This window comes from Momordica charantia (assembly GCF_013281855.1).
Source record: "Momordica charantia cultivar OHB3-1 chromosome 4 unlocalized genomic scaffold, Mcharantia_2.0 BLBB01000004.1, whole genome shotgun sequence".
NCBI classification, from domain to species: Eukaryota; Viridiplantae; Streptophyta; class Magnoliopsida; order Cucurbitales; family Cucurbitaceae; genus Momordica; species Momordica charantia.
In genome coordinates this window covers 27,917,203-27,938,697 of record NW_028275162.1, presented here as the reverse complement: position 1 = coordinate 27,938,697, position 21,495 = coordinate 27,917,203, and the positions used below count along the sequence as shown (strand labels likewise).

Here is a 21,495-nt window from a genome sequence, read left to right as displayed (position 1 = left end):
CATCACTAATAAAATTAATACATGCATGTGATAGTTACTCGTTAAGATTGGAGTTCAAATCTCATGATGACCACGTACCTTAAGAATTAATTCCTATGTCTTTTTCAGGCATATGTTGTAGGACTGGACAACTGTATTTCGTAATGTGTATAAGTTAGCCCGAACACCAATGATATATATATATAAAAAAATAAGACATTACATCAAAAGTTGTTAGAATAATTTTTTTTTTCTTTTGCACATAAGAGTAAATGTAGACATTATATCATTTCAACCTACATTCCTAATAATAATTATATATGAAGAGATTAATTATATAGGATAAGAGATTAGTGAGAGGAATGAAATAGGTGTAAATATACATGAAATGAAATTGATGAAATAGAGGGAATGTTTAAAAAAAGAAAACATTTCTTTTTTTTTATATATAAAAAAAACATTTCTGAGAGCTATAATAGTAGGAAAAAATGTATAGTTATAGAGACAAAGGAATTAAAAACAAAATTAGTGAATAATGTGAGAGAACGTTTAAACTAATTAATATATTTATCTCTGACCAAAATATTGTAAATTCGAATTCTCACCCTTGTACTAAAAAAATGAAGTTGGTACGAACCATCATACAATATTTTTTAGAAAAATAATAATAATAACATCATAACAGTCAGGAGGATATTTGAACTTTTCACCCCTAAAAAATATTACAGACATTTTAACCAAGCGTTGAACTATATTCATATTTTACTATTAATTTTGTTAGAAATAATAATAATAAATTTTAGAGTACAAATGTTTTTTAAACTATTTTTAAAATATGAGAATATGGTTTTGAAAATAGGTACATCACAAGAGCACATGTTTGTAGTATTTTTTTTTAAACATGTTTAATTTTAATTTATATTTTAGCCAAGGATAGTGTTTGATGGAGTGATAGGGGAAAAACTAGAGGAATAAATTGCCAATTTGAGCTTTTAAGTTTAATAAGTCAGCTTCAATGGTTTGTTGACACGTGGAATAGAGCTACTTTTAGATGCATTACACGTGGCAATCATGGATCCATTTCACCACTCTAGCAGAAGGCTAAAATAGTAATTCACACGCGATATGTTTTTGTTAAAAAAAAAAAAGTAATATAGCGCGATTTAAAAAAAATTATTAAATTTGAGTAATTCTCTAAAAAGAAATTTTCGGTTAATCATTTTTTAGACAAGCGAACGTTTCTTGAGTTCCCCTGGTCCATAGGTCTCATATATAACAGCACCAATGACTTGTTGACATGTGGCATGGTATCTCCTTTTCCTACACTACACGTGTCAAGCATCGATTCCATCCAAACCACTATATAAATCACAAGCAACTTGAGGTTCCAAATCAAACAAATTTGAAGAATTACATTCACCTTGGTCCTTTACAAATTTCTGAGCTCTTTCTACGTTTTCAATCTCTCAAATGGCAGATAATTCTCAAAAGGTGGCTTACCATGCCGGAGAAGCCAAGGGCGAAGCTCAGGTATCTTGCTTGTTTAGTATTGTCGATGATTGAGAGTGTGATTGGTAACAAGTTGAGTTTGTGTTCTTATGTAGGAGAAAGCGAGCAATCTAATGGACAAGGCAAGCAATGCAGTCCAATCAGCCAAGGAATCAATACAAGAGGTTGGACAACAGATGAAAGCCAAGACACAGGGTGCAGCTGATGCTGTCAAGGATGCTACTGGCATGAATAAATGAAATCGTCCGTGTTTCAACGAATGTTGTTTTGCAAGAGAAATAATAATTTTTCTATAATGTGGTTTCATTTTGAGTTTTGAGTTTCGTTTGCTTTATTCAAGGTAATTTGTCACAGTGACATATTATGTGAATAAATTAAAGAGAGTTTCTTGTTAGAGTTTTCGAGCAATAAATTTATATGAATTCCTTCTAGTGTTGCGTATTTTTGTTTCTTTCTAAAGAGTTGAGTGCAAAATAATAACACAATTAACCATGGTAAAAATAATATTTTGAAGAGGTGAATATGAGAATGTGGCAATTTTGAACTTCATGAACACATGATGCAATATATGGCGCATTAACTTTTTTCTTTCTTTTTTCTGAAAACATGCACAATAAAATAACAATGGAATATTGTAGAAATAATTAATTTAAGAGAAGTGAATTATATGACAATATATCAATGCTTGTTACAATATCTATGACTATCGTTATTACTATAATTATTTTTTTAACATTATATAATTTAACTACTTTAGAAAAACATATATTTAAAAATATTTCAAAAAAGGGAAAACTCCCCAATAAATAGAAACATTAAAGGCATATGAATGGAATTTCAAAGTAACCCACTAACAAAAATTTTGAACATTTAATGAAACTTTAAATGAATTATTATACTTCATTTCATCACTAATGAAATTAATAAAGACGGAGTATGGTTCAATAGATTAAAATATTACAAAAAATTGATTGTTGAATAAACTTTTTTTCACATAATAGTAAATCTATATTATATAATTTCAACTCACATTCTCAAAGTTATACATGAAGAGATTAGTTAGAGGAAGAAAAACCTATATTTATAGAGATAGATTATCGCGAGAGACAAAAATATGGATTTGAATTTGGAGTTAGTAAAAAAAGGTAAACAAAAGAAATTATGCATAGAAAAAATTCGAAAAAGATTAAACACTAATTAGATTGGAATTGACTTTGATTTATTTTGATGGATGTACCTTCATCTTTTGTCGATTTTAGTTTTTATATTTTCAAAACGTTTATTTGATGATGTATATACTTTTAAAAAAATGAATATTTTGGTTTCTTCATTTTCTTTTTATCTCATTCTTTCGGTCACACTTTTAGCATGTCTCTCCCCTCGATAAATTGATTGAAACATAGTCATGAATTTATATTAAAAGATTTCAATTACATATAAACTTTTAAATTCAGAGACCAAAACGGAAGTTTTGTACAGAGAAGAACTAATATCAACATTGAAAATATAAATATCAAAGTAAACCTTTTAAAGGTAGCCAAAATAAATAGAAGTTGAAAGTACAACAATCAAAATATTACTAATGGTTTTATACCGAATTTAGCTATCAATTTCTTTGGAAATAATAATAAAGTTTTTTAAAAACTATTTTTAAGATATAAGAATATTATTTTTAGAATAGGCAGTTTTTATTTAAAAAAATAAAAATTAGCGTTTAATTTTAATTTATATTTTTGCCAATGATGGTGTTTTGATGAAGGAATAGGGAAAATACCCGATAGAAAATTAATTGTGTTTTTTTTCCTTGACATAAGAAAATTTATTGTTGGTGAAACTGAAACCATTAATAATTTATCGTCATCAAACATTTTTTGTTTTCCTTTTTTTTTTTTAATTGTATTTCACTTGTCACTACCCTACTACTACAAGAAGGGTAAAATGGTCATTCAAATTTGAGATATTTTACACGTTAGGTTTTTTTTTTTAAATTGAAATTAAGTTGATTCAATAAATTCTAAATTTAGAGCGATTAGTTTCCAGAAAAACAATTTTCTATAAATCATTTTTATAAGAAACAAATGAATACTTCTTGGCTGCCCTGGTCAATGGGCCTGATATATAACAGCTCCACTGACTTTCCGACACGTGGCATGGTACTCCTTTACTACTTACACGTGTCAAGCGTTGATCCAATCCAAACTTCTATATAAATCATAAGTAGCTTGAGGTTCCAAATCAAACAAATTTGAGAATTATATTTACTTTAATTTTCAATTTTTTCTTTCCTCATTGTTCTTTTAAAATCTCTCTAACAAAAAATGGCAGATAATTCACAGAAGATGGCTTACAATGCCGGAGAAGCTAAGGGGGAAGCTCAGGTTCTCCGACTATTGTCATTTCTTTCAATTCAAATTGTTTTGATACTACATCAACATCATATTACCATCATTTATATTCAACCATATCATTAGTTTATTTTATGAATCTTATTTTATTTTTAATTGGTGAAAACATAGACAACGTGACAATAATATATGTTTATATTAAATCTATTAAATCACGTCATTGGTGATATAATTGAATAGAAAATGTAATAATACCGTATTGATTTACTATTGCATTCAATGAGTCCCGCCTCATTTCTAAAAGCTTGATTATATGGTTGAATGTAACGAATTGGTTTGTTTTCTTATGTAGGAGAAGGCGAGCAATTTGATGGACAAGGCAAGCGATACAGCCCAATCAGCCAAGGAATCGATGCAAGAGGCTGGACAACAATTAAAGGCCAAGGCACAAGGCGCAGCTGATGCTGTCAAGGATGCTACTGGCATGAACAAATGAAGCCTTCGTCTCATCTATATATATATATATATATATATTTTATTAGTAATTTTCTTGAATTCTCTTTTGCAAGAGATTTTTCGTTTTTTGTGTTTGGTTTATTTCTAACCCTTTCCCTCTCTTCACAAGAGGGAAAGAGAGTTTTTATGTAATGAGTTTTCTTTTTTGTGCTTTTGGGTTTTGATTTTTCCTTTTTAGTGTTTGGTTTATTTCTAGTATCTTCCTTTTACTGTTGAGAGCTTTCTCTAATCTTGGCATAGTGAATAAAGAGAACTCTCTCGTTGCCATTTTTTAGTTGAAATTTATGTATTAAATTTTTTTTAATATTATATATTTTCTTCATTTTAAAATATCAAAAATTGGAATCTCCGTTTTCACATATTAATTTAAAAAGAAAGTGAATATAAATATGACTAGAAGGAAAATACAGTTAATAGACGATTATTACCGTTTATCTCAAAATTTAAGTCAAATCACCAATTATGAAATAAATGAGCAGTCCGCAATTACTCACTTGATAAAAATGGTATATTTTTCAACTGCTTTTATTTATTTATATTTTCGATTACTTTTATAAAGTTGTATATATATATATTTTTTGAACTTCGTATATTTGCTAAATATTTCATAAAACAAATTAGGGAATGAAATTTTCCTATTTTAAATAATTGACATTAAAAAACAAGTTCAACAGTAATTGACATGTATTTTTAATCACATTGATAGATTAAAGAGGTTTTTAATAAAAAAAAGTTACTATATGAGATTAAAATAAAATGTGATCGAAAAAAAGTATAAAGAATTAATAATTAAAGAAATGCTAAATTCAACTCGAGCATAACTAAATTCATTAAAGCATATATTCTTGAAAAAATTATAGATTTCGAATCCATTGATGTTGATGAGATAAATAGGTGCGTGAAGAAAAATTATTGAAAAAAACATGTACGTAAAGAGCTATATAAAGAAATTAGCGAAAAAGAATAGGACAAACAACTTCGGAGGACAAATGAGTGGATGCGCAGCTCCGTAGTCCAATAAAAAAGGTGAGGGCCTATTGTCTAGATTGCAATTTCGGAGTTTGGACAACATCTCATTTCAACAAAAAAGACAACTCTGTCAAATGTATCTATTATCTAACTTTGGAGTACCATATTCCCTACTATTTACACAATAAATAGAAGAAATTGACTCTACATTATTTTTAATACACCGTTGATGTGGCAAACAATAAATGGAAATAAGTATGGTACTCTCCTAGTATCATAAATTTTTCCAATGTGGACTCACTGATTGCCATTTTTTTAGCCTTTCGGTCTGGTCCAGTAGCCCTACGCGACTGGCGCGGTCGAAAGGTGAAACTCTCGTCGTAGTTTGGCGACCTAAGGGGCGGACACCTTTTTTAGTTATCTAAAGGCGAAGACTCTGAAGTGGGCGAACACTCGGCCAGCGGACGAACATGGCGGGCTCCGGCTCCGCGCACCTGCTGACACCTTTCGAAGCACTGTCGAGTGTGCGCTTTAGTTTTCGAATGTGTCGTTCAACCTCATAAGTCTACAAGCCTTTCTCATTCCCTTTTAGTAGGGGCCTTCGCTGAGCTATGCTCGCTTTTGTATTGAAAAATATAGGTTTACCCTTGAAGATATGTTAAATAAAACAATCATTTAAGCAGAAATAAAATTTCAATTAACAAAATCTAACATATTTCTTACCAAATAACTCAATTGAGAATTTTTGGTACATTAAAATTAAAATTGAGAATTAAAAATAAAAAAAAGTACCAATTGAGATTTATTTTTTCCTTTTCAAAATTTATAATTTTTGTCCAAGTGTTGGCTTTGGTTCTTGTTCAGCACTTGAAACATATCTTCTCTAAAACCCTACTCTCTGCATTTCTCTCGGTGGCGCGCTGCTCCCGATCCTGTGCCCTAAAGCCGCAAGATGAGATATTCATGGCGTCTCCTCCGTTTGCGATCTCATCTCCGTTCTCAGCTCCGTATTTCATCCAACTCCTCGCATTTTCAGGTACTCTCCGATCCAAATCTGCAATCACTTCGCTCTCTATCTTCACTGCTTCATAGCAATCCTGCTCACGGCTCGGTGTCGCCGCCCATTTCCGATTCCCACTTCACAAACTTCGTAAAACCCGGATACGGCCTGGCTCGAACGTTCTCGTCCGAACCGGCGATTGAACAGAAGGAGTCTGATCACGCGGTTGTGTCTGATATTTTCTCTAAATCTAGGGATGCGGATGAAATTAGGAAAGATTTAGAGTCGAGTAGTATTGTTGTTAGTCACGATTTGGTGTTGGAGGTGTTGGGGAAGCTCGAGTCGAACCCTGACGTTGCTGTTAGATTTTTTGATTGGGTTTCGGGGAATTATGGCGAGAAACTTAGCTCTAAGTCGTATAACTTGATGCTGGGGATGCTAGGTGTGAATGGCTTTGTTAAGGAGTTTTGGGATTTGAACTGTGATATGAAGAAGAAGGGCTATGGGATATCTAAAGGTGTACGTGATAAAGTATTGGAGAAGTTTGAGGAGGATGGATTTGGGAGTGAAGCTGAGAAGTTGAGAGATGTGTTTGCTTCAGGATCAATTGACAAGTCTCCTGAAAAGATTGGCTCAATCGTTTGCAAACTTATCAGGAATAAAGTGTGGGGAGATGATGTTGAGCAGCAATTGCGTGATATGAGTGTTCCTTTTTCTGGTGATATGGTTAAGATGATATTGGAGAATCTTTGCACAGAACCGGCAAAAGCATTTATATTTTTCTGCTGGATTGGTGAGAGTGGAATGTTTAAGCACGATGAGCAAACTTATAATGCCATGGCAAGGGTGTTGGGAAGGGAAGATTCTATTGATAGGTTTTGGAAAGTGGTTGATGAGATGAGGAGCCATGGTTATGAAATGGAGGTAGAGACATTTGCCAAGGTTTTGGGACGATTTTGCAAACGAAGAATGATCGAAGAAGCTGTAAATTTGTATGAGTTTGCAATGGCAGGAAGTAATAAGCCTTCGGTTGATTGTCTTACTTTTCTGTTAAAGAAAATAGCAGTTAGTAAGCACTTAGATCTTAGTCTATTCTCAAGGACATTGAAGGTATTTACAGAAGCAGGAAATGCAGTGACGGATCCTATGGTTTTTGCAGTTCTCAAGTCTTTGTCTACTGTTGGTAGGATTGGAGAGTACAATCAGGTTTTAAATGCAATGAAAGAGTATGGATATGTATTTAGTGATGGCTTGAAGACAAAGGTAGCATATCAACTTAGTAGTAACGGAAAAAGTGATGAAGCAAATGATTTCATGGACAATATTGAAGCTTCTGGATGTGATCCAGACAACAAGACCTGGGTATCTATGGTAGAAGGCCATTGTGTTGCTGGAGATCTTGGTAAGGCTTCTGACTGCATCCACAAAATGGTTGAAAAGGAAGGGGTTTCTTCTGCTGGATATGCTTTGGATTTAATCGTAAATGCTTACTCTCAGAAGAAGCGTGAAACTGATGCCAGCCGTCTTCTCTGTGACCTTGTTGATGGAAAACAACTAAAACCATGGCACTCTACATATAAATCATTGATAAACAAGCTATTGGTTCGGGGGGCATTCAAAGAAGCTTTGAAAATGTTGGAGTCGATGAGAAATCATGAATTCCCACCATTTATCGACCCGTTTATTGCGTATGTATCAAAGTCAGGAACAATTGATGATACCATTGGTTTCTTAAAGGCCATGACATCAAAGAGGTTTCCTTCTACTTCGGTGTATCTCCATCTGTTTGAAGCATTTTTCCAGGCTGGGAGGCATGCCGACGCGCAAGACTTCCTTTCGAAATGCCCAAGTTACATTCGTAATCATGCTGATGTTTTGAATCTTTTTTACTCCATGGTGAAGCCTGTGGAAGCTGCTGCTCCCCCAAATCTGGCTTCTTAGTCTTCATAGGACGTCTCTCCATAGTGTAGTTTACGAGGTTTCATTGTGGTATTTGATCAATTTAAAAGGTTTTGTTTCAAATATTTCATCTTTTTCTCGAAATTTGTTGACCCAATGGAGCATGATTAGATTAACTTCTTTGTGGAGAATAAAAGTCAAGGAAAAAACTTATTTGTGGAGCATGATCAAGCTGGAAGCTCGAGTTTCCACTTCGTTTCGTTTCCGTCTTTTTTTAATCGGAATTTGAACTTTTTACCTTTATATCTTAACCAGTTTAGCTATATTCGATTTACCAAATTCGTGTAATAAATTTTAAATAAGTTGATGAATTGTTACAGAGTTAATAAATATTCTAAATTGAATCTGAATTAGTTCAATTTTAAATAAGTTGATGAATTGTTACAGAGTTAATAAATATTCTAAATTGAATCTGAATTAGTTCACAAAATCAACCTATTCAAAATTTAATTTTTTTTAATAAAGTTGTTGCCCGTTAAAATAATAAAATAAACTTTCTCAAAATAAATAAATAAATAAATAATGGTTGTTAGTTTCTAATTTAACTAATCTAAAATATAATAGTATGGATTAAATTTGAAATTTATTAAAATATCTTAAATATCTCTATATTCTTGTATATATTAAAATTGTAGGCTAAATATATGTTTTAGTCCCCAATGTTTGAGTATTTTTTTAAAAATCTAGTTTCTATTGTATAAAAAATTTCAATTCAGTTTCTCATATTTTAATTTATTATTTGTGAATGTTAAAATTGACTGATGATAAATTTACATGACATATTATGAATTGAATTGACATAATTTAAAAGATAAAATATATATATATATATATAAATAAAAGAGAATAAAACTTTAAACTTCTACTAATTTTATAAATTATAAATCTCTCTCTTACCTGACTTTTTTTCTCTTCTAAATCTCCCCACACAAAATTTTATGTAATGTAAGTTTATTTTTATATTAATTGACAATGAAAGATTAAATTGAAAAATGTTAATTTAAAAATTTTAAAAACAATATATGGTAAATTTAAAAAATAGACAAACATTATATGAACTAAAAGAAAACATATATTATAACAATTGAAACATTAGAAAAAAAAGTGAAATCCAATTTTTCTTTTTCCCTCCATGAATATGGTTCGAACTCTTGTAAAAAGACACCAAAAAAGAGGGAAAAAAAATAATAAAAAGCCACCGACGTATGTATGTGAGAAAATTCTCCAGATGTCGTTCCTTCACGAGACGACAAATCGTTTTAGATCAGAGAAATCAACTACGAGGTTTCGTTTTAGCGCGCTCGCCCGCCGGCGCCGGAAGAGGCTTCGAAATTCGAAGAATCTCAAACTCTGTTCACGAATCTCGTCTCTCTCTCTCTCTCTCTGAATTCGACTCCGAGCGGCTCACAATAATCCCTCAAGTTCTGGTAACCTCTATGTTTCCCCCTTCTCGTGGAAACCCTACTTTTTTCTAATCTGTGTTGCTATGCTCTCTGAATCAATTGCTTCGATTTCAATGAACGGGAGTTGATTTTTACACTTCCAGCTTTCGTTCGCCCGTCTTTTTCTGTGTTCATATATTAGAAAACTCGACTGTGTCGCCAAATGGTGTTAATAATGGAAAGGGGAATTCTCCGATTATTTGTTTCATTTGGGATTAGCTTTTTTCCGTTATTTAACCTGGAGTGAACAATTTCTTGAGGATTGAGAAGTTTTTCACTCTTTGTTAGGAACTAAAAGAGGTTGTGTTGAGTTATTTACGCTATGCCAACTGATAATGGCGTCCAACTGCTTTACAAAATTCATCCCACCCCGCCGCAGCCATTCTTCCCAAAGGAGAATGTTTTGTGCATTGGGGTTTCATCACCATGTCTATTCTAGTTGGTTCCTTAGTCTAAAAAACAGGCAAATAAGCATCTTTCTCTCTTTTTCTATTTTTAAGATATTTATCGCTCTCTCTCTCTCGTAATCTGCAGTAGCTGGAAAACATCAAGTTCTGAGATTGGAGGTGTAGCAAATATAGTATCTTCTCTGGTCTTGTCTTAGGTGAAAGTGGACGAAGGTTGGCCGTTGGATTGAGGTTGCCGGCAGCGGTGATTCTGGTAAGCATATGTGAGGGAAGTGACAAAGCTGCAATTAGCGTAGAATTGCTAGTTCCAAACGATTACGTGACTTATCCTAGAATTGAATTAACCACAACTTACTTTTCCTGCTTTTTTGCAACTGTCTCGAATATGAGATTTGCTAGGGTTTTAGTTTGATGAATAAATGGAACGAGGGACGGAGAGACTGTAAATAGCTGGCCCCTCTCTCTCTCTCCACAGAAAAATCCCTTCTTTATAAAAATCCCTCCGTCTAATATCTGAAGATCTATTTTAAATTCATTTCGGATAGTAGAATGTTTAAACATGATACAAATTATTTCTTAACAGGACCAAAGCATTACATTTTGATCATTCGAGAGCTCAAGACATAAGCCAATTCAACTTGTTTTCCACTGTAGCATCTATTCCAAATCCAGCTGGTCTTACTCCTATATAATGACAGATACAGGTGAAAATCAGCAGCCTGAACAAGGTAATAGTGATTTTTGTTCCATTCAATTATTTTTAATGTGTTTATATAAAATCTTCTATTTCCATCATGAGGTTTTCTTATTTATTATTTCTCTATAGCTTTTTAATCCTTTGAACTTCAGTCTGTAGCTTCTTCAAAAAACCCACAAAGAATAAAAACATCAGGAAACGGACGATTGATGAAGATGAGGAGGAGGACTCTAAAACAGAGACTTCGTTGCTGCTAAATCAGAAAAAGGCTCTCAAGACTGAAAGCAAGCTTTATTTTTCTTCTGGACCCTCTAAAAGTTCCTTGTCTAATGAGTCAAATGTGGAATCCGATAAACCAATTTTCCAATTTGAGTCTTCAAAAGAAATTCAAGTTCACCATGATAGCAAAGCTACTGCTACACTTGAAACAGAGACTGAGTTCTCAAGAGATGCACGAGCAATCCGTGAGAGAGTTTTGAAGCAAGCTGATGAGGCTTTGAAGGGTAAAGGAAAGAGTTCTGGGGATGAGAAGAAGTTGTATAAAGGGGTCAATGCCTATGTGGACTACAAGGCTGGCTTCAGAAGGGAACAAACAATTTCAAGTGAAAAAGCTGGTGGAGCACATGGGCCGCTTAGAGCTTCTGCTCATATAAGGGCTTCAGCAAGATTTGATTATCAGCCTGATATTTGCAAGGATTACAAGGAGACTGGTTACTGTGGTTACGGAGATGCATGCAAGTTTATGCATGATCGAGGGGATTACAAGTCTGGGTGGCAGTTGGAAAAGGAATGGGAGGAAGTAGAGAAAGCAAGGAAGAGAAAATTAGCTATGGGATCTGATGAAGGGGATGAGGATACTGCAGAACAGAGTGATGAAGATGAGGAAGATGCCTTGCCATTTGCATGTTTTATTTGTCGCGAGCCATTTGTAGATCCTGTTATGACCAAGTGCAAACATTATTTCTGTGAGCATTGCGCACTAAAGGTAATTGCTCCGTTTTGTTCTTCTCTGGGTGGTAATTTTTATTCAGAATTCAAGTTTTGTTGTCTCTTTATCCCTTCTTTAATGGTTTTTTACCTTCACCGCTAGTCTAAATGTTATTTCCAATGATTAGGAGTTTGTTTGGGAATGAAACTGAGAAATTGTTCCTATAAATTTTTATTTTTGAAAAATTGTTTTTCATTTTGATTCTTTTTATAGCTTTCAGGCCTTTTCTGACGTAAGCCATTGACAAGCACTAATCTCAGCTTTTCTCAATCGTAATAAATCAAATTGTGATATGTTTAAAAGAAATAAAATGTTTTCAACAAATGAAAAGATATTTTAAAGTAAGAAAGGAAAAAAAATTCATTTGTAAAAGTTATGCTCAAAACTAAATTTCAAGAAGATAATCCAACTATCCCAATCAAAGAAAAAGAATAAAGAAATAAAGGACACCCAACTGCTTCTGTTATTCTTTCCTGTAACTGTTTGAACTGCCAATTATTTGTTTCTAATAAAGAACTTCCCAATTATCTTAAATTTTCTATAGAACAGTGTACGTTGCAATTATATTTTAAAATTTAAAGGTTTCCTTGAAATGCAGTTTAGTTGAGGAATGTAAACAGAGAATGTAGTGAGATGGCTGAAGCATTGGAAAAATGTTGCTGCAAGTGTGACATGGTGTTGATTTAATATCTTTGCATGTCTATAGTTCATATCTTTAACTGCAAAAGCTCTGTATATTATTTATTTGTTTTATTCCCCCTGCCCCTTCTTTCTCAGGAGCACACTTTTTAGATGATCATTACATCTTACACTTCCTTTCTCTTTTTCTGGCATTTTATGTTTCGTTTCTCGTCTTTGAAATGAAATCTAAATCATGTCTTTTTGATACAAATCTGCAGCACCATGCAAAGAATAAGAAATGCTTCGTTTGCAACCAGCCTACGCTCGGGATCTTTAACACAGCTCATGAGATACGGAAAAAGATGGCACAGAGTAAATAAGTATATTCTTTGACCCGCATTGGTCCCTGACCACGGTCTTTCAATTTGTAGCAGTATTATCTCTCTCTTATTTTTCATGAGGAAAGTTTCCAATACTATTTCTTGAAGCCTGCAATCAAGACCTGTTCCAGCATGAGGTTGGAGAAGCTTGGAATCTCTCTTGAAATATGGGAATATCAGTTTTAGGAGTAGTTTCTATAAAAATGGTTGTCTCTCGTTTCCTCTCTTTGAATTGGATGATATTTTTAAATATCCAGAAATCTTTCAATGATCTACATGTGTTCCTCAAGTTTGAAATTGAGAACTATACTCTGACTACATAACATTTGGCAATTAGAAGCTCACGAGATGGACAGCATCAAGTTATCTACTCGGATATTTTTTAACCAGGACTCTTTGTTGAACCCAACTGTATTTCTAACGTTCTCTGCCTTTAGACTAGATGGCATCAAGTTATCTACTCGGATATTTTTTTGTTTGTATTTGCAAATTTCCGTTGTCACTTCCCAGAGATCATGCGAATATGACAACAATAGGAACCGGACATTGTGGAGCTCTGTAAATACATGTATATGTTGACACTGCCAGTAAGTCAGCAACCTGTATGCAGGCAACCTGAATCTAAGATTCTTTAGTTACGATTCCTGTAGATGCATCGTGATTCAACTTGAGTCAGATGAGTATATGGATAAGTTTTAATTTACTTTTTTATGGGTTTGATTATCTTTGGTTATGTTGACTGTTATGTCATGGGAAATGATGGAGCTTTTGTAACTGAGTTGTCTGCCTGATATAACTAGTCAATCAGGCATTATTAGACCTTTAGCCTATTGCGGAAGTAAATCCTCAAGCTTTTTCCATCTGTTAATCTACTGTATCAAGGATATACATCTTATTCAACTCTTGTTTGGGTGCATTCTTTCAAACTTCTACCATTTGAGCTGTTAGAAACTTCTTCAATTTTAGACTTCGGTTGCTATAGGCACGTGTCTTTTTGGCGCATTCGTGCCTGTAGACACATAAACAAATGCTGTTGTTTTATTCGTTCAATTATTATTATTGTTATTTTTCTTAGGTCTTCTAACATTATTTAATGTTCTCACTAATCTAGTGGGTGTGTTAGAATGGGGTCAACTTTTCATCGCTCTCCCAAAATTGGAATGTAGACAATCAATTTACATTTATTTTATTAATTTTTGATACTTAATTGTGATTATTGCACATAATTTTTAAGTGTGGTACGGGAAAGGTGCAAAGAATATAATTTTTAAGTGTGATACAGGAAAGATGCAGAGAATATTTTTTAAAATTACCCTCTGAAAAACATCACTAAAATGATTGATTCTTGACCCCTAGTACATGTTGCTTTTCTGAGTTTTATGGAGAAAATAGGAACCTTCCAGAAAAGCTGAAAACTCAGGCCGTCATCTCCAGTATGTAAGCTTTGAAGCTTCTTGGGGGCCAAGAATATCAGATAAAATTCTGTATGTTGCCTGCTGTATAAGAGAATTCTTGTATGGTAAATCCCTTAACTCTGCTAATCTTGGGATTTACAGTAAGCTGCGCATGTCTGAAAGCATTCTGCCCTTTATTGTGCCTATTTGTTCATGTAGAAAAGTTCTCACTCCATTTGTTAAAAGCACTCAAAGAGAGTGAGAAAAGTAACATATGTTCTCACCATGATGAAATTGTCTAAAAGGTTTTTATTCTTAGTGTTTTAAGGAAGACAACTGATTTGGTTTCATTCAAAACATTTGTTAGCACTACATTTTGTCTTGGAGAATAATACCCCCACCTTGCCTACCCACTCATAATTTGCTTAATCGTATTAAATCTTATCAATGTTCCAGGATAATGTTCTTTCCTTCTAATTGTTATGGAATTTAGTGGATCTTGTCTTCATGGTACCAATACTAATTATGTTTACATTGCCTTGAGTTTCTTCTTTTTAATATATTTGAAAAGTGATCCAGATGTCTATCTTTTGTTTAAAGCTAAGCAAGAGATTCTAGCTTGTTATAGCAGCAAAGGTGATAAAAGAAAATGTTGATTATAATACATTATAGCTCATAGCATGAAACATCAAATGTCCCATCAATTTGTTTAGTAAACAAAAAACTACCTAGTCTTATTAGCAGTCACTTTGCCAAAGCCCTTGACAATCTAGCTTTCTTAAAGCCACACATGTTACTTTCCAGAGTGTGTTTATTGACTTGAAGTACAAAAACTTGTTGCATGTTTGAAAATGCTCAAATCTTTGCCTATTGCCTAGTTATTTTTTCATATAGGTTTAATTATACCTTATGGGTGTCAAGCAGAAACTGTAATAGTTGCCTGATTTTTTGACTGATCGAGTTAAATACTATTCTTTCAGGCCAATTATGCAGCATTTGCAGCCACTCATAAAAGACCCATCTCTCTCTTTCTCTATCGAGGTATGAAGAAACTGTTAGTTGAGTCATATATCATTCTTTATGTTAGATTTCATCGTTTCTGAATCTTCTGATAGCTGATACTTGGTTTTTCCTCCCCATATTGAATTGAATAATATGTTTTTGGGCAAGCCAAGACACAGTTTGCCAAACAGGTTGATTAGGACATGTCTATGAGCAAAACGATATGAGTGAGACCAAACGAGCCAAGAGGGTTTGTATCATTTTGCTCTATGGTCATTACCAGGTTGGAAAATAAAGAAAAGCAAAATTTTAATAAGGAACAGAGAAAGAGTTTTCATTTATGTTGGAGCCTTTTGATTGTCATATTCAATCCTTGTGATGTTCATTAGAATGTAGGCAGAAGACAAAAGACAACTTAGGTTCTTACAGACAGTGTGACAAAATTGTCATCATTTTTCTATGATTAGTAGCTATTGCTTCCCCCACTTGCTGGTTACCCATTTCTCACAACATTTATTGCAGAGACCAGCCATGGAGCTGCTGCTGGGGGGACCAACTTTGGAAATTCTTTAGCCATTTCACGCATTCAAACTTCTTTTTGAGGATCATTGTGCTTTGTCTCTACTAAAAGAAATGGTTAGATTTTCCCAACCATTATCTTGGGATTGTTCTCAGTTTTAGTTTTAAATCAGTTGATTATTTCTGCTTAATATTGGATTGAAAATTTGATTGATGTGTCATTTATGAAGGGGTGGAGCTAAAATTTGTCTTAACAAAAGGGGGTAATAGGATAAAAGACAAGGTCTTTAGATCTTACTATTCAAAATTAATACTTGTCTTTTTTTTCCCTAAAAAAAAACAAGGCTACTTTTCACAAAGCCAGCAATTTGGGGGGAATTTGCAGTAGCGTTCTTTATTTATTTATTTATTTTTACTACAATTTTATGTATGAGGATTCCAAAATTTGAGGAAATCCAAGTCTATTAATCAACTTTTGTCAAATTCAAAATAATTTCTTCAGAAAAAATGAAAAAGAATGATGTTAACATAAAGAGCATTGCAACCATATCCAAATATTCAAGTGGTTTGCAATATGTTTGAAAGATGTAATGTTTTTGGGAGGCAAATTACCCGAACAAAAAAGGGTGTCTTAATTGATTAAACTGTTAAAAATAAAAAAGGAAAAGATAAAAGAAGAGAGAGAAAAGGGTGAATGGACGAAATTAACCTCTGAAAAAGGGAATTGAATGACGGAAATCAGGACACTATGTTCCCTCATATAAACTGCCTTTCATTATCACAACATCCTTTTTTTCATCTCTTTCACTTTCCTGTCAAATGACTTACAAAGATGGGTTTTCCTTTTCTTTGAAATGGATACTCAATTTACAAAGGATAGATTTTGAAGCTTTTTTACCTCTTTACACGTAGCCGAAACAAAGAGGGAGAAAACTTTCTAGTACTACGAACACTATTTTCATTCATTATCAGCCATTACTAGATATATAAGAAACATGTAATTCAAAATGGACGTAATATATATATTAAGCAAGTGGGATGAACTCACATGAGTCCTTTTTTCATAATAATCCTTTCTTTATAGTCGTATCTACTTTAGTAGCTCTTAGTTCAACTTGGAACAGTCTCAGTGGACAATCTCTATGGTCCGAGATGAACATTATTGTGCTTGTAGCCCTTATCCCAACATGCTTAATCACGAATTCAAATATCCATTTGCATGCCATAGAAGGTTCCAACCAAATCCCACCAGAGAGAGATGAGTGTGTGTTAAGTGGGTAGTGAGAAATGGAGACAAAATTGGATTCTAAAACTTTACTCAAACATTTGGATTGAAATTTGAAATATTTTGGCATAAGCAATAACATGTGGGTGTGGCTCTCTATAAAAATTCAGTATGTGGAAGAAATGTCTCTAATTCTTCCCATCCACTCAAAATTTCTTCAACTTGTTCAAACTCTTATTATTTCCTACTCATTTGGCTTACCCCACCTTTGTTTTTCTTTAAAAAATCTCCTTGAACTATTTTTGAGGATAAGAATGCTTTCTTTTTACCCTTTTTTGGGTTTCAAAAAGTTGCCCCTTGTTGTTGTGGAGTAGTTTTGAATACGTTTCTTGATTGTTGTTATGAATTATGAACCATTATCGTAGATCTTTGTCATGTTTATACAAAGTGAAATGGAAAGTTTTGCAACCTGGTACATTATTTCTAGTATATCTTGTAATGTGTTGCAAAATTTCCCTTAATAATGATCATTATCTTAATTTATTTGATGTTTAATTGATTTTGAAATATTGAAGGAATTTGATACTTTTGGAGTTTGGTGGTTCCTCTGCCATGGACATTGAATGTGTCTTGTTCAATCACTCTCACTTTTTAGCTGGTATTTCTGTATGGGAGAAAAAGTTTCCATTTGAGTTTCTTTATTTTGTTTTCATGATAATTTTAGCCTGCGGTTAGTTCAGAAAACATAGATTTGAAAACAAGGGATTCAACGAAAACCAGAATTATATTCTTTGTTTTCTTTGTTTTCAGAGATTCAACTTGTTCAATGTGTGTTTAGCAATATATTTGTAAATGAGAGGTATTCACAAACTAAATTTTAGTTTAATCTAAACTTATATTAATTTGAATTTTGTATAATTATTATTTGACAAGGTTATATAATTTAGAATACATTATATTTTACATGTTTTAATTTTACCAAACATAAAATAAGTTTATAATATGAAGTAATATATTTTAAAGTTTTTATATTTTTTTTTAATGTAATTCTGCATTTTAAAAATTTCAAATTCTGAATCTGAAAACATAAAAAAGACGTTTTCAGAATTTCTATAGTTTGGATTACAGAATCCGAAAACAGTTTTAAAAAACGAATCTTCAAAATCTTGTCAAAACCCGAGTTTCCAACCATGATCTTTTCAAAAAATTTGAAGCTGCTCTTTCTATGAAGGTATTTGAAATGTACAATACCTTTACAAACCCAAATCATGATATAATTCTAAAAGACCGTGTGAAAATAATTTCTCAAACGAGCTCTAATTAATTTGTCGTAAATATATGGACTACATCACAATTTTAGTAGACCATTACACTTGACTTGTATCAATCAACTAGTTGATACCGCTCATTATAAACCAAGCATCCCGACCTCTATATTTAAGAAAATTTTTCCTAGCAACCTCACAAAATATTTAAAATAAATTCGAAAGCAAAACTAGAAAGCTTTTGTGAAAAGAATTTCTCAAACAAAGCTATAGTTAATTTGTTGTAGACAAGGAACACACTTAAATCTTAGGTAGACCGTTGCACTTGACCTTAGGTTGCTTTCATTGATTTTTTTTTCCTTCATTATCTCTTCACATTTCCTTGAGATAAAAGGAAAAAAAAAACAATGGTTTAAATCTTCCACTTTGATAAATTGCATCAAAGGGTGGTTTATGGTGCTTTTTCACTGTGGTGTAATTGAGGCATAGTGATTTTTTTAATATAATAAGACAATAATGTGTAGCTGTTCTTGGAATTTTTGTGAACTTAAATCTCTTTGGTCAGTTTTGTCATTCTTTTATTAAAGTTTTTGTGTTCTTTTCTTATGCTTGGTCCATCTTACTTTTTTTATTGCTTGGAGAATGATTGGCAATTTTGGGATGCTTTTGGTTTTGTTTTGGTGGTCCTCTCTCTTCCCAAAATTATGGTGTTTAATTTCAATGCAACTTAAGTTTTAATTTACAATATTTAAGTTGAATACCGTGTTAATTTGGAAGTTTCCACCATTATCGTGAGTCGAGAGCTCTGGATACGATCTATATTCCATTTTTTTAGTTGAATGATACTTCTTACATTTATATTTCGCTGTTATTATTTTATGTTCTCATTTTGTCCGTTATTGTATTATGGGGTAAGAATGGAAAGAGTAGAATTTACTCTTAGTTTAATCGAGTGGTAGTGATTAATTATTGGAATCCTTACCGATTTCCTATAATTATATCTTATGGGAACTATTGATTTTTTTTTAAATTAAAAAAAATTAGATCTTTAAAGTATCAAAGAGCTTTTTAATTGGATTCTCAAACTTAGCAGTGAGATTATACAAAATTGATAAGTTTGTTTAACTTTTGTTTAATGATTTTGTGGGTCTTGCATGTGATATTTCTAAATTTGTCCAAAATGAAAAAAAAAAAGGAAAAGAAAAGAGAAACTATAAATTTGCAAAATTTTTCTTTATCATGATGGTTCACATTCACATTACTATTTGTATTTATCCAAAATTTGAGGGTTGTTTAAGTAATTGAACCATAAAGGAAATATAGACAATTGTCATGAAATGAAAAAGGAGAAGAGGGAATGTTGTAAACATGACAAAAAAATTTTGAAAAAAAAAAGAAAAAGAAATATTCCTTATTGTCTATATTTTCCTACCATTTTAAATATTTCATGTAAATGAATGAGACATTTGAACCTAAATTTCCGAAGAAAACTAAACACTTCATAAGCATGTCACTGAATAATTTATGGGCAGAACGTTATCTTATCATTAATCTATCTTGTTGTTCTCTGTGTCATGTCAATTCAAAAAAAATTATCACATCAGTATTCTATTGGTTGAATGACCGATAGAGACTAAATCAATCAAAATATAATTCAAAGTTTAAAAATATAATTAAGTTTTTTTAAAAGTTGCAAATTCAGAAACTAAATTCATAACTTAATCTTAAAATGACTCACTTTATTATTATATCGTTGAATTAAAAGTAATCCTATGGATTTGAACTCTAAAATGAAAGGTTAAATCAAGTCGTGTTACAACCTGTTTCCAAACTTTTAAGTCGAGTCTCTAAGTTTTACAAGCTTCAAGTAGATCTCAAAGGACCTATTAAATACGAAATTGAAAATTCAGATGTCTATTGTATTTAAAATTCAATGACTTGTTAGACGTAGCTATAAAAATTAAGGCACTCGATTATTGAGACTTTGTCGGTTCAAGCATCCTCAACAAAAAGTCCACAAAAGATAGTTTGGGTGGCTTGGTGTCTCCAAGAATATTCTTGACGTATTGGATTCAAGTCTCAACTCCACCCAAGAATGTAGGGACAGTGCACATGATATAGGAGCATATGGCCATGGTAACTCTGGGTAATAAAAAAACAAATCCTTAACCAAAGAATCATATATTCAAAAAAAAAAAAAAAAGGAAAAAAAGAAGCTATGAAAGATTAGTGGGCAGCAGCAAGTGCAAGACCATGATCGTGAAGAAGAGAGGTCCAAGAAAAGCACTACTAGCAAAAGCACTATTCACCTATAATTGAGGAGCTGTTTGCACGCGCAGGCCCTGCGATGGGGGATCACATCACCAGCACAAAAAAAAACTCATTATTTAGAGAGAGAGAAACAAAGAAAAGAGGAGAGAGAGAGAGAGAGATGTCAGCTTTTCCTTTTCCAAAAGCACTTCTCTTTTTGAACAGTTTTGGTGGAATGACTGTCTGCTAGAAGGCTTCTGATAGAATTGAGCATGTGTAATTCTTCCCCTTTAAAAAGCAAATCCCAACATTTCAAAACTACAAAAAATGGAAAAGGAAAAGGAAAAAGAGAAAATTTTGCAACCAATGAACCAACCCAGATTTTTAAAAGACAGGAAAAAAGCAAACCAAAATCCAAAAAAGATGAATGGGTTTTGTAATTATTTTCATAGTGGGTGGCCAACTCCATTATCATCAGAATCGAGCTACCTCTTCCCTTCTCCATAGCCTCTCCTCGAGATTCTCACATTCTCCATTTTCGTAGTTATGGCTTTTTTGGGACTTTGCTGAATGGCTAAACATATAGAATGTTTGATTCTTCATAACCTATTATGTATTTACTTGCGAGTTTCAATGGATTGATTCCCTTCACTGACCATTAACAAATTGCTCAGATCTGAAAACATGGCAGAGTTCTTCAAGTTTAAGTAGAATTCTTCATGCTGGACTGTTGAATGATATGAAATCGGGTGAATTTTCGTATAATTTCACTGACCCATGAATCAAAACCGTCTAAAGATTAGATTTCTTCTTCCAGATTGAATTTTTTGGGGGAAAAAAGGGAGCTTTTTGTGTGACATTGGGTGAATTTTCGCATGGTTTTATGGACCCGTGAGTCGAAATCAGCTTGTTTTTACTGGGTCACCTTTAAAAAGGGAAAAAGTGGTTTGGAGGATTTTATCAAGAGCTCAGATTTCTTCTTCCAGCTTGTAGATTTTGAAAAATAAAGGAGCTTTTGAATGGTTTTG

The 21,495-nt window shown here is 32.7% G+C and overlaps 4 protein-coding genes across 5 annotated transcripts; all 4 read left to right on the top strand.

Annotated features, from left to right (window-relative positions):
• Nucleotides 1-1,380: 1,380 nt before the first annotated feature.
• Nucleotides 1,381-1,919, top strand: LOC111006542 (uncharacterized). Its single transcript, XM_022278544.2, has 2 exons — nt 1,381-1,509; nt 1,584-1,919. The coding sequence occupies exons 1-2, from the start codon at nt 1,450-1,452 to the stop codon at nt 1,725-1,727; spliced, it is 204 nt and encodes a 67-aa protein (XP_022134236.1). The 5' UTR covers nt 1,381-1,449; the 3' UTR covers nt 1,728-1,919.
• Nucleotides 1,920-3,716: 1,797 nt separating this feature from the next.
• Nucleotides 3,717-4,630, top strand: LOC111006543 (uncharacterized). The gene is made up of 2 exons (XM_022278545.2): nt 3,717-3,866; nt 4,186-4,630. Exons 1-2 carry the CDS (start codon nt 3,807-3,809, stop codon nt 4,327-4,329), a joined length of 204 nt encoding a protein of 67 aa, XP_022134237.1. The 5' UTR covers nt 3,717-3,806; the 3' UTR covers nt 4,330-4,630.
• A 1,539-nt stretch (nt 4,631-6,169) lies between these two features.
• Nucleotides 6,170-8,441, top strand: LOC111006500 (Pentatricopeptide repeat (PPR) superfamily protein). Its single transcript, XM_022278480.2, has one exon. The coding sequence runs from the start codon at nt 6,271-6,273 to the stop codon at nt 8,257-8,259; it is 1,989 nt and encodes a 662-aa protein (XP_022134172.1). The 5' UTR covers nt 6,170-6,270; the 3' UTR covers nt 8,260-8,441.
• A 1,046-nt stretch (nt 8,442-9,487) lies between these two features.
• LOC111006576 (Zinc finger (CCCH-type/C3HC4-type RING finger) family protein) lies at nt 9,488-13,201 on the top strand. Of its 2 annotated transcripts, XM_022278582.2 has the most exons (5): nt 9,489-9,704; nt 10,254-10,379; nt 10,710-10,854; nt 10,976-11,808; nt 12,711-13,201. In XM_022278582.2, the coding sequence occupies exons 3-5, from the start codon at nt 10,818-10,820 to the stop codon at nt 12,810-12,812; spliced, it is 972 nt and encodes a 323-aa protein (XP_022134274.1). In that variant the 5' UTR covers nt 9,489-9,704; nt 10,254-10,379; nt 10,710-10,817; the 3' UTR covers nt 12,813-13,201. The 2 variants fall into 2 exon arrangements, with proteins under 2 accessions (XP_087979390.1, XP_022134274.1); XM_088123264.1 differs by lacking the exon at nt 10,254-10,379 and having other exon boundaries at nt 9,488-9,704.
• Nucleotides 13,202-21,495: the final 8,294 nt, after the last annotated feature.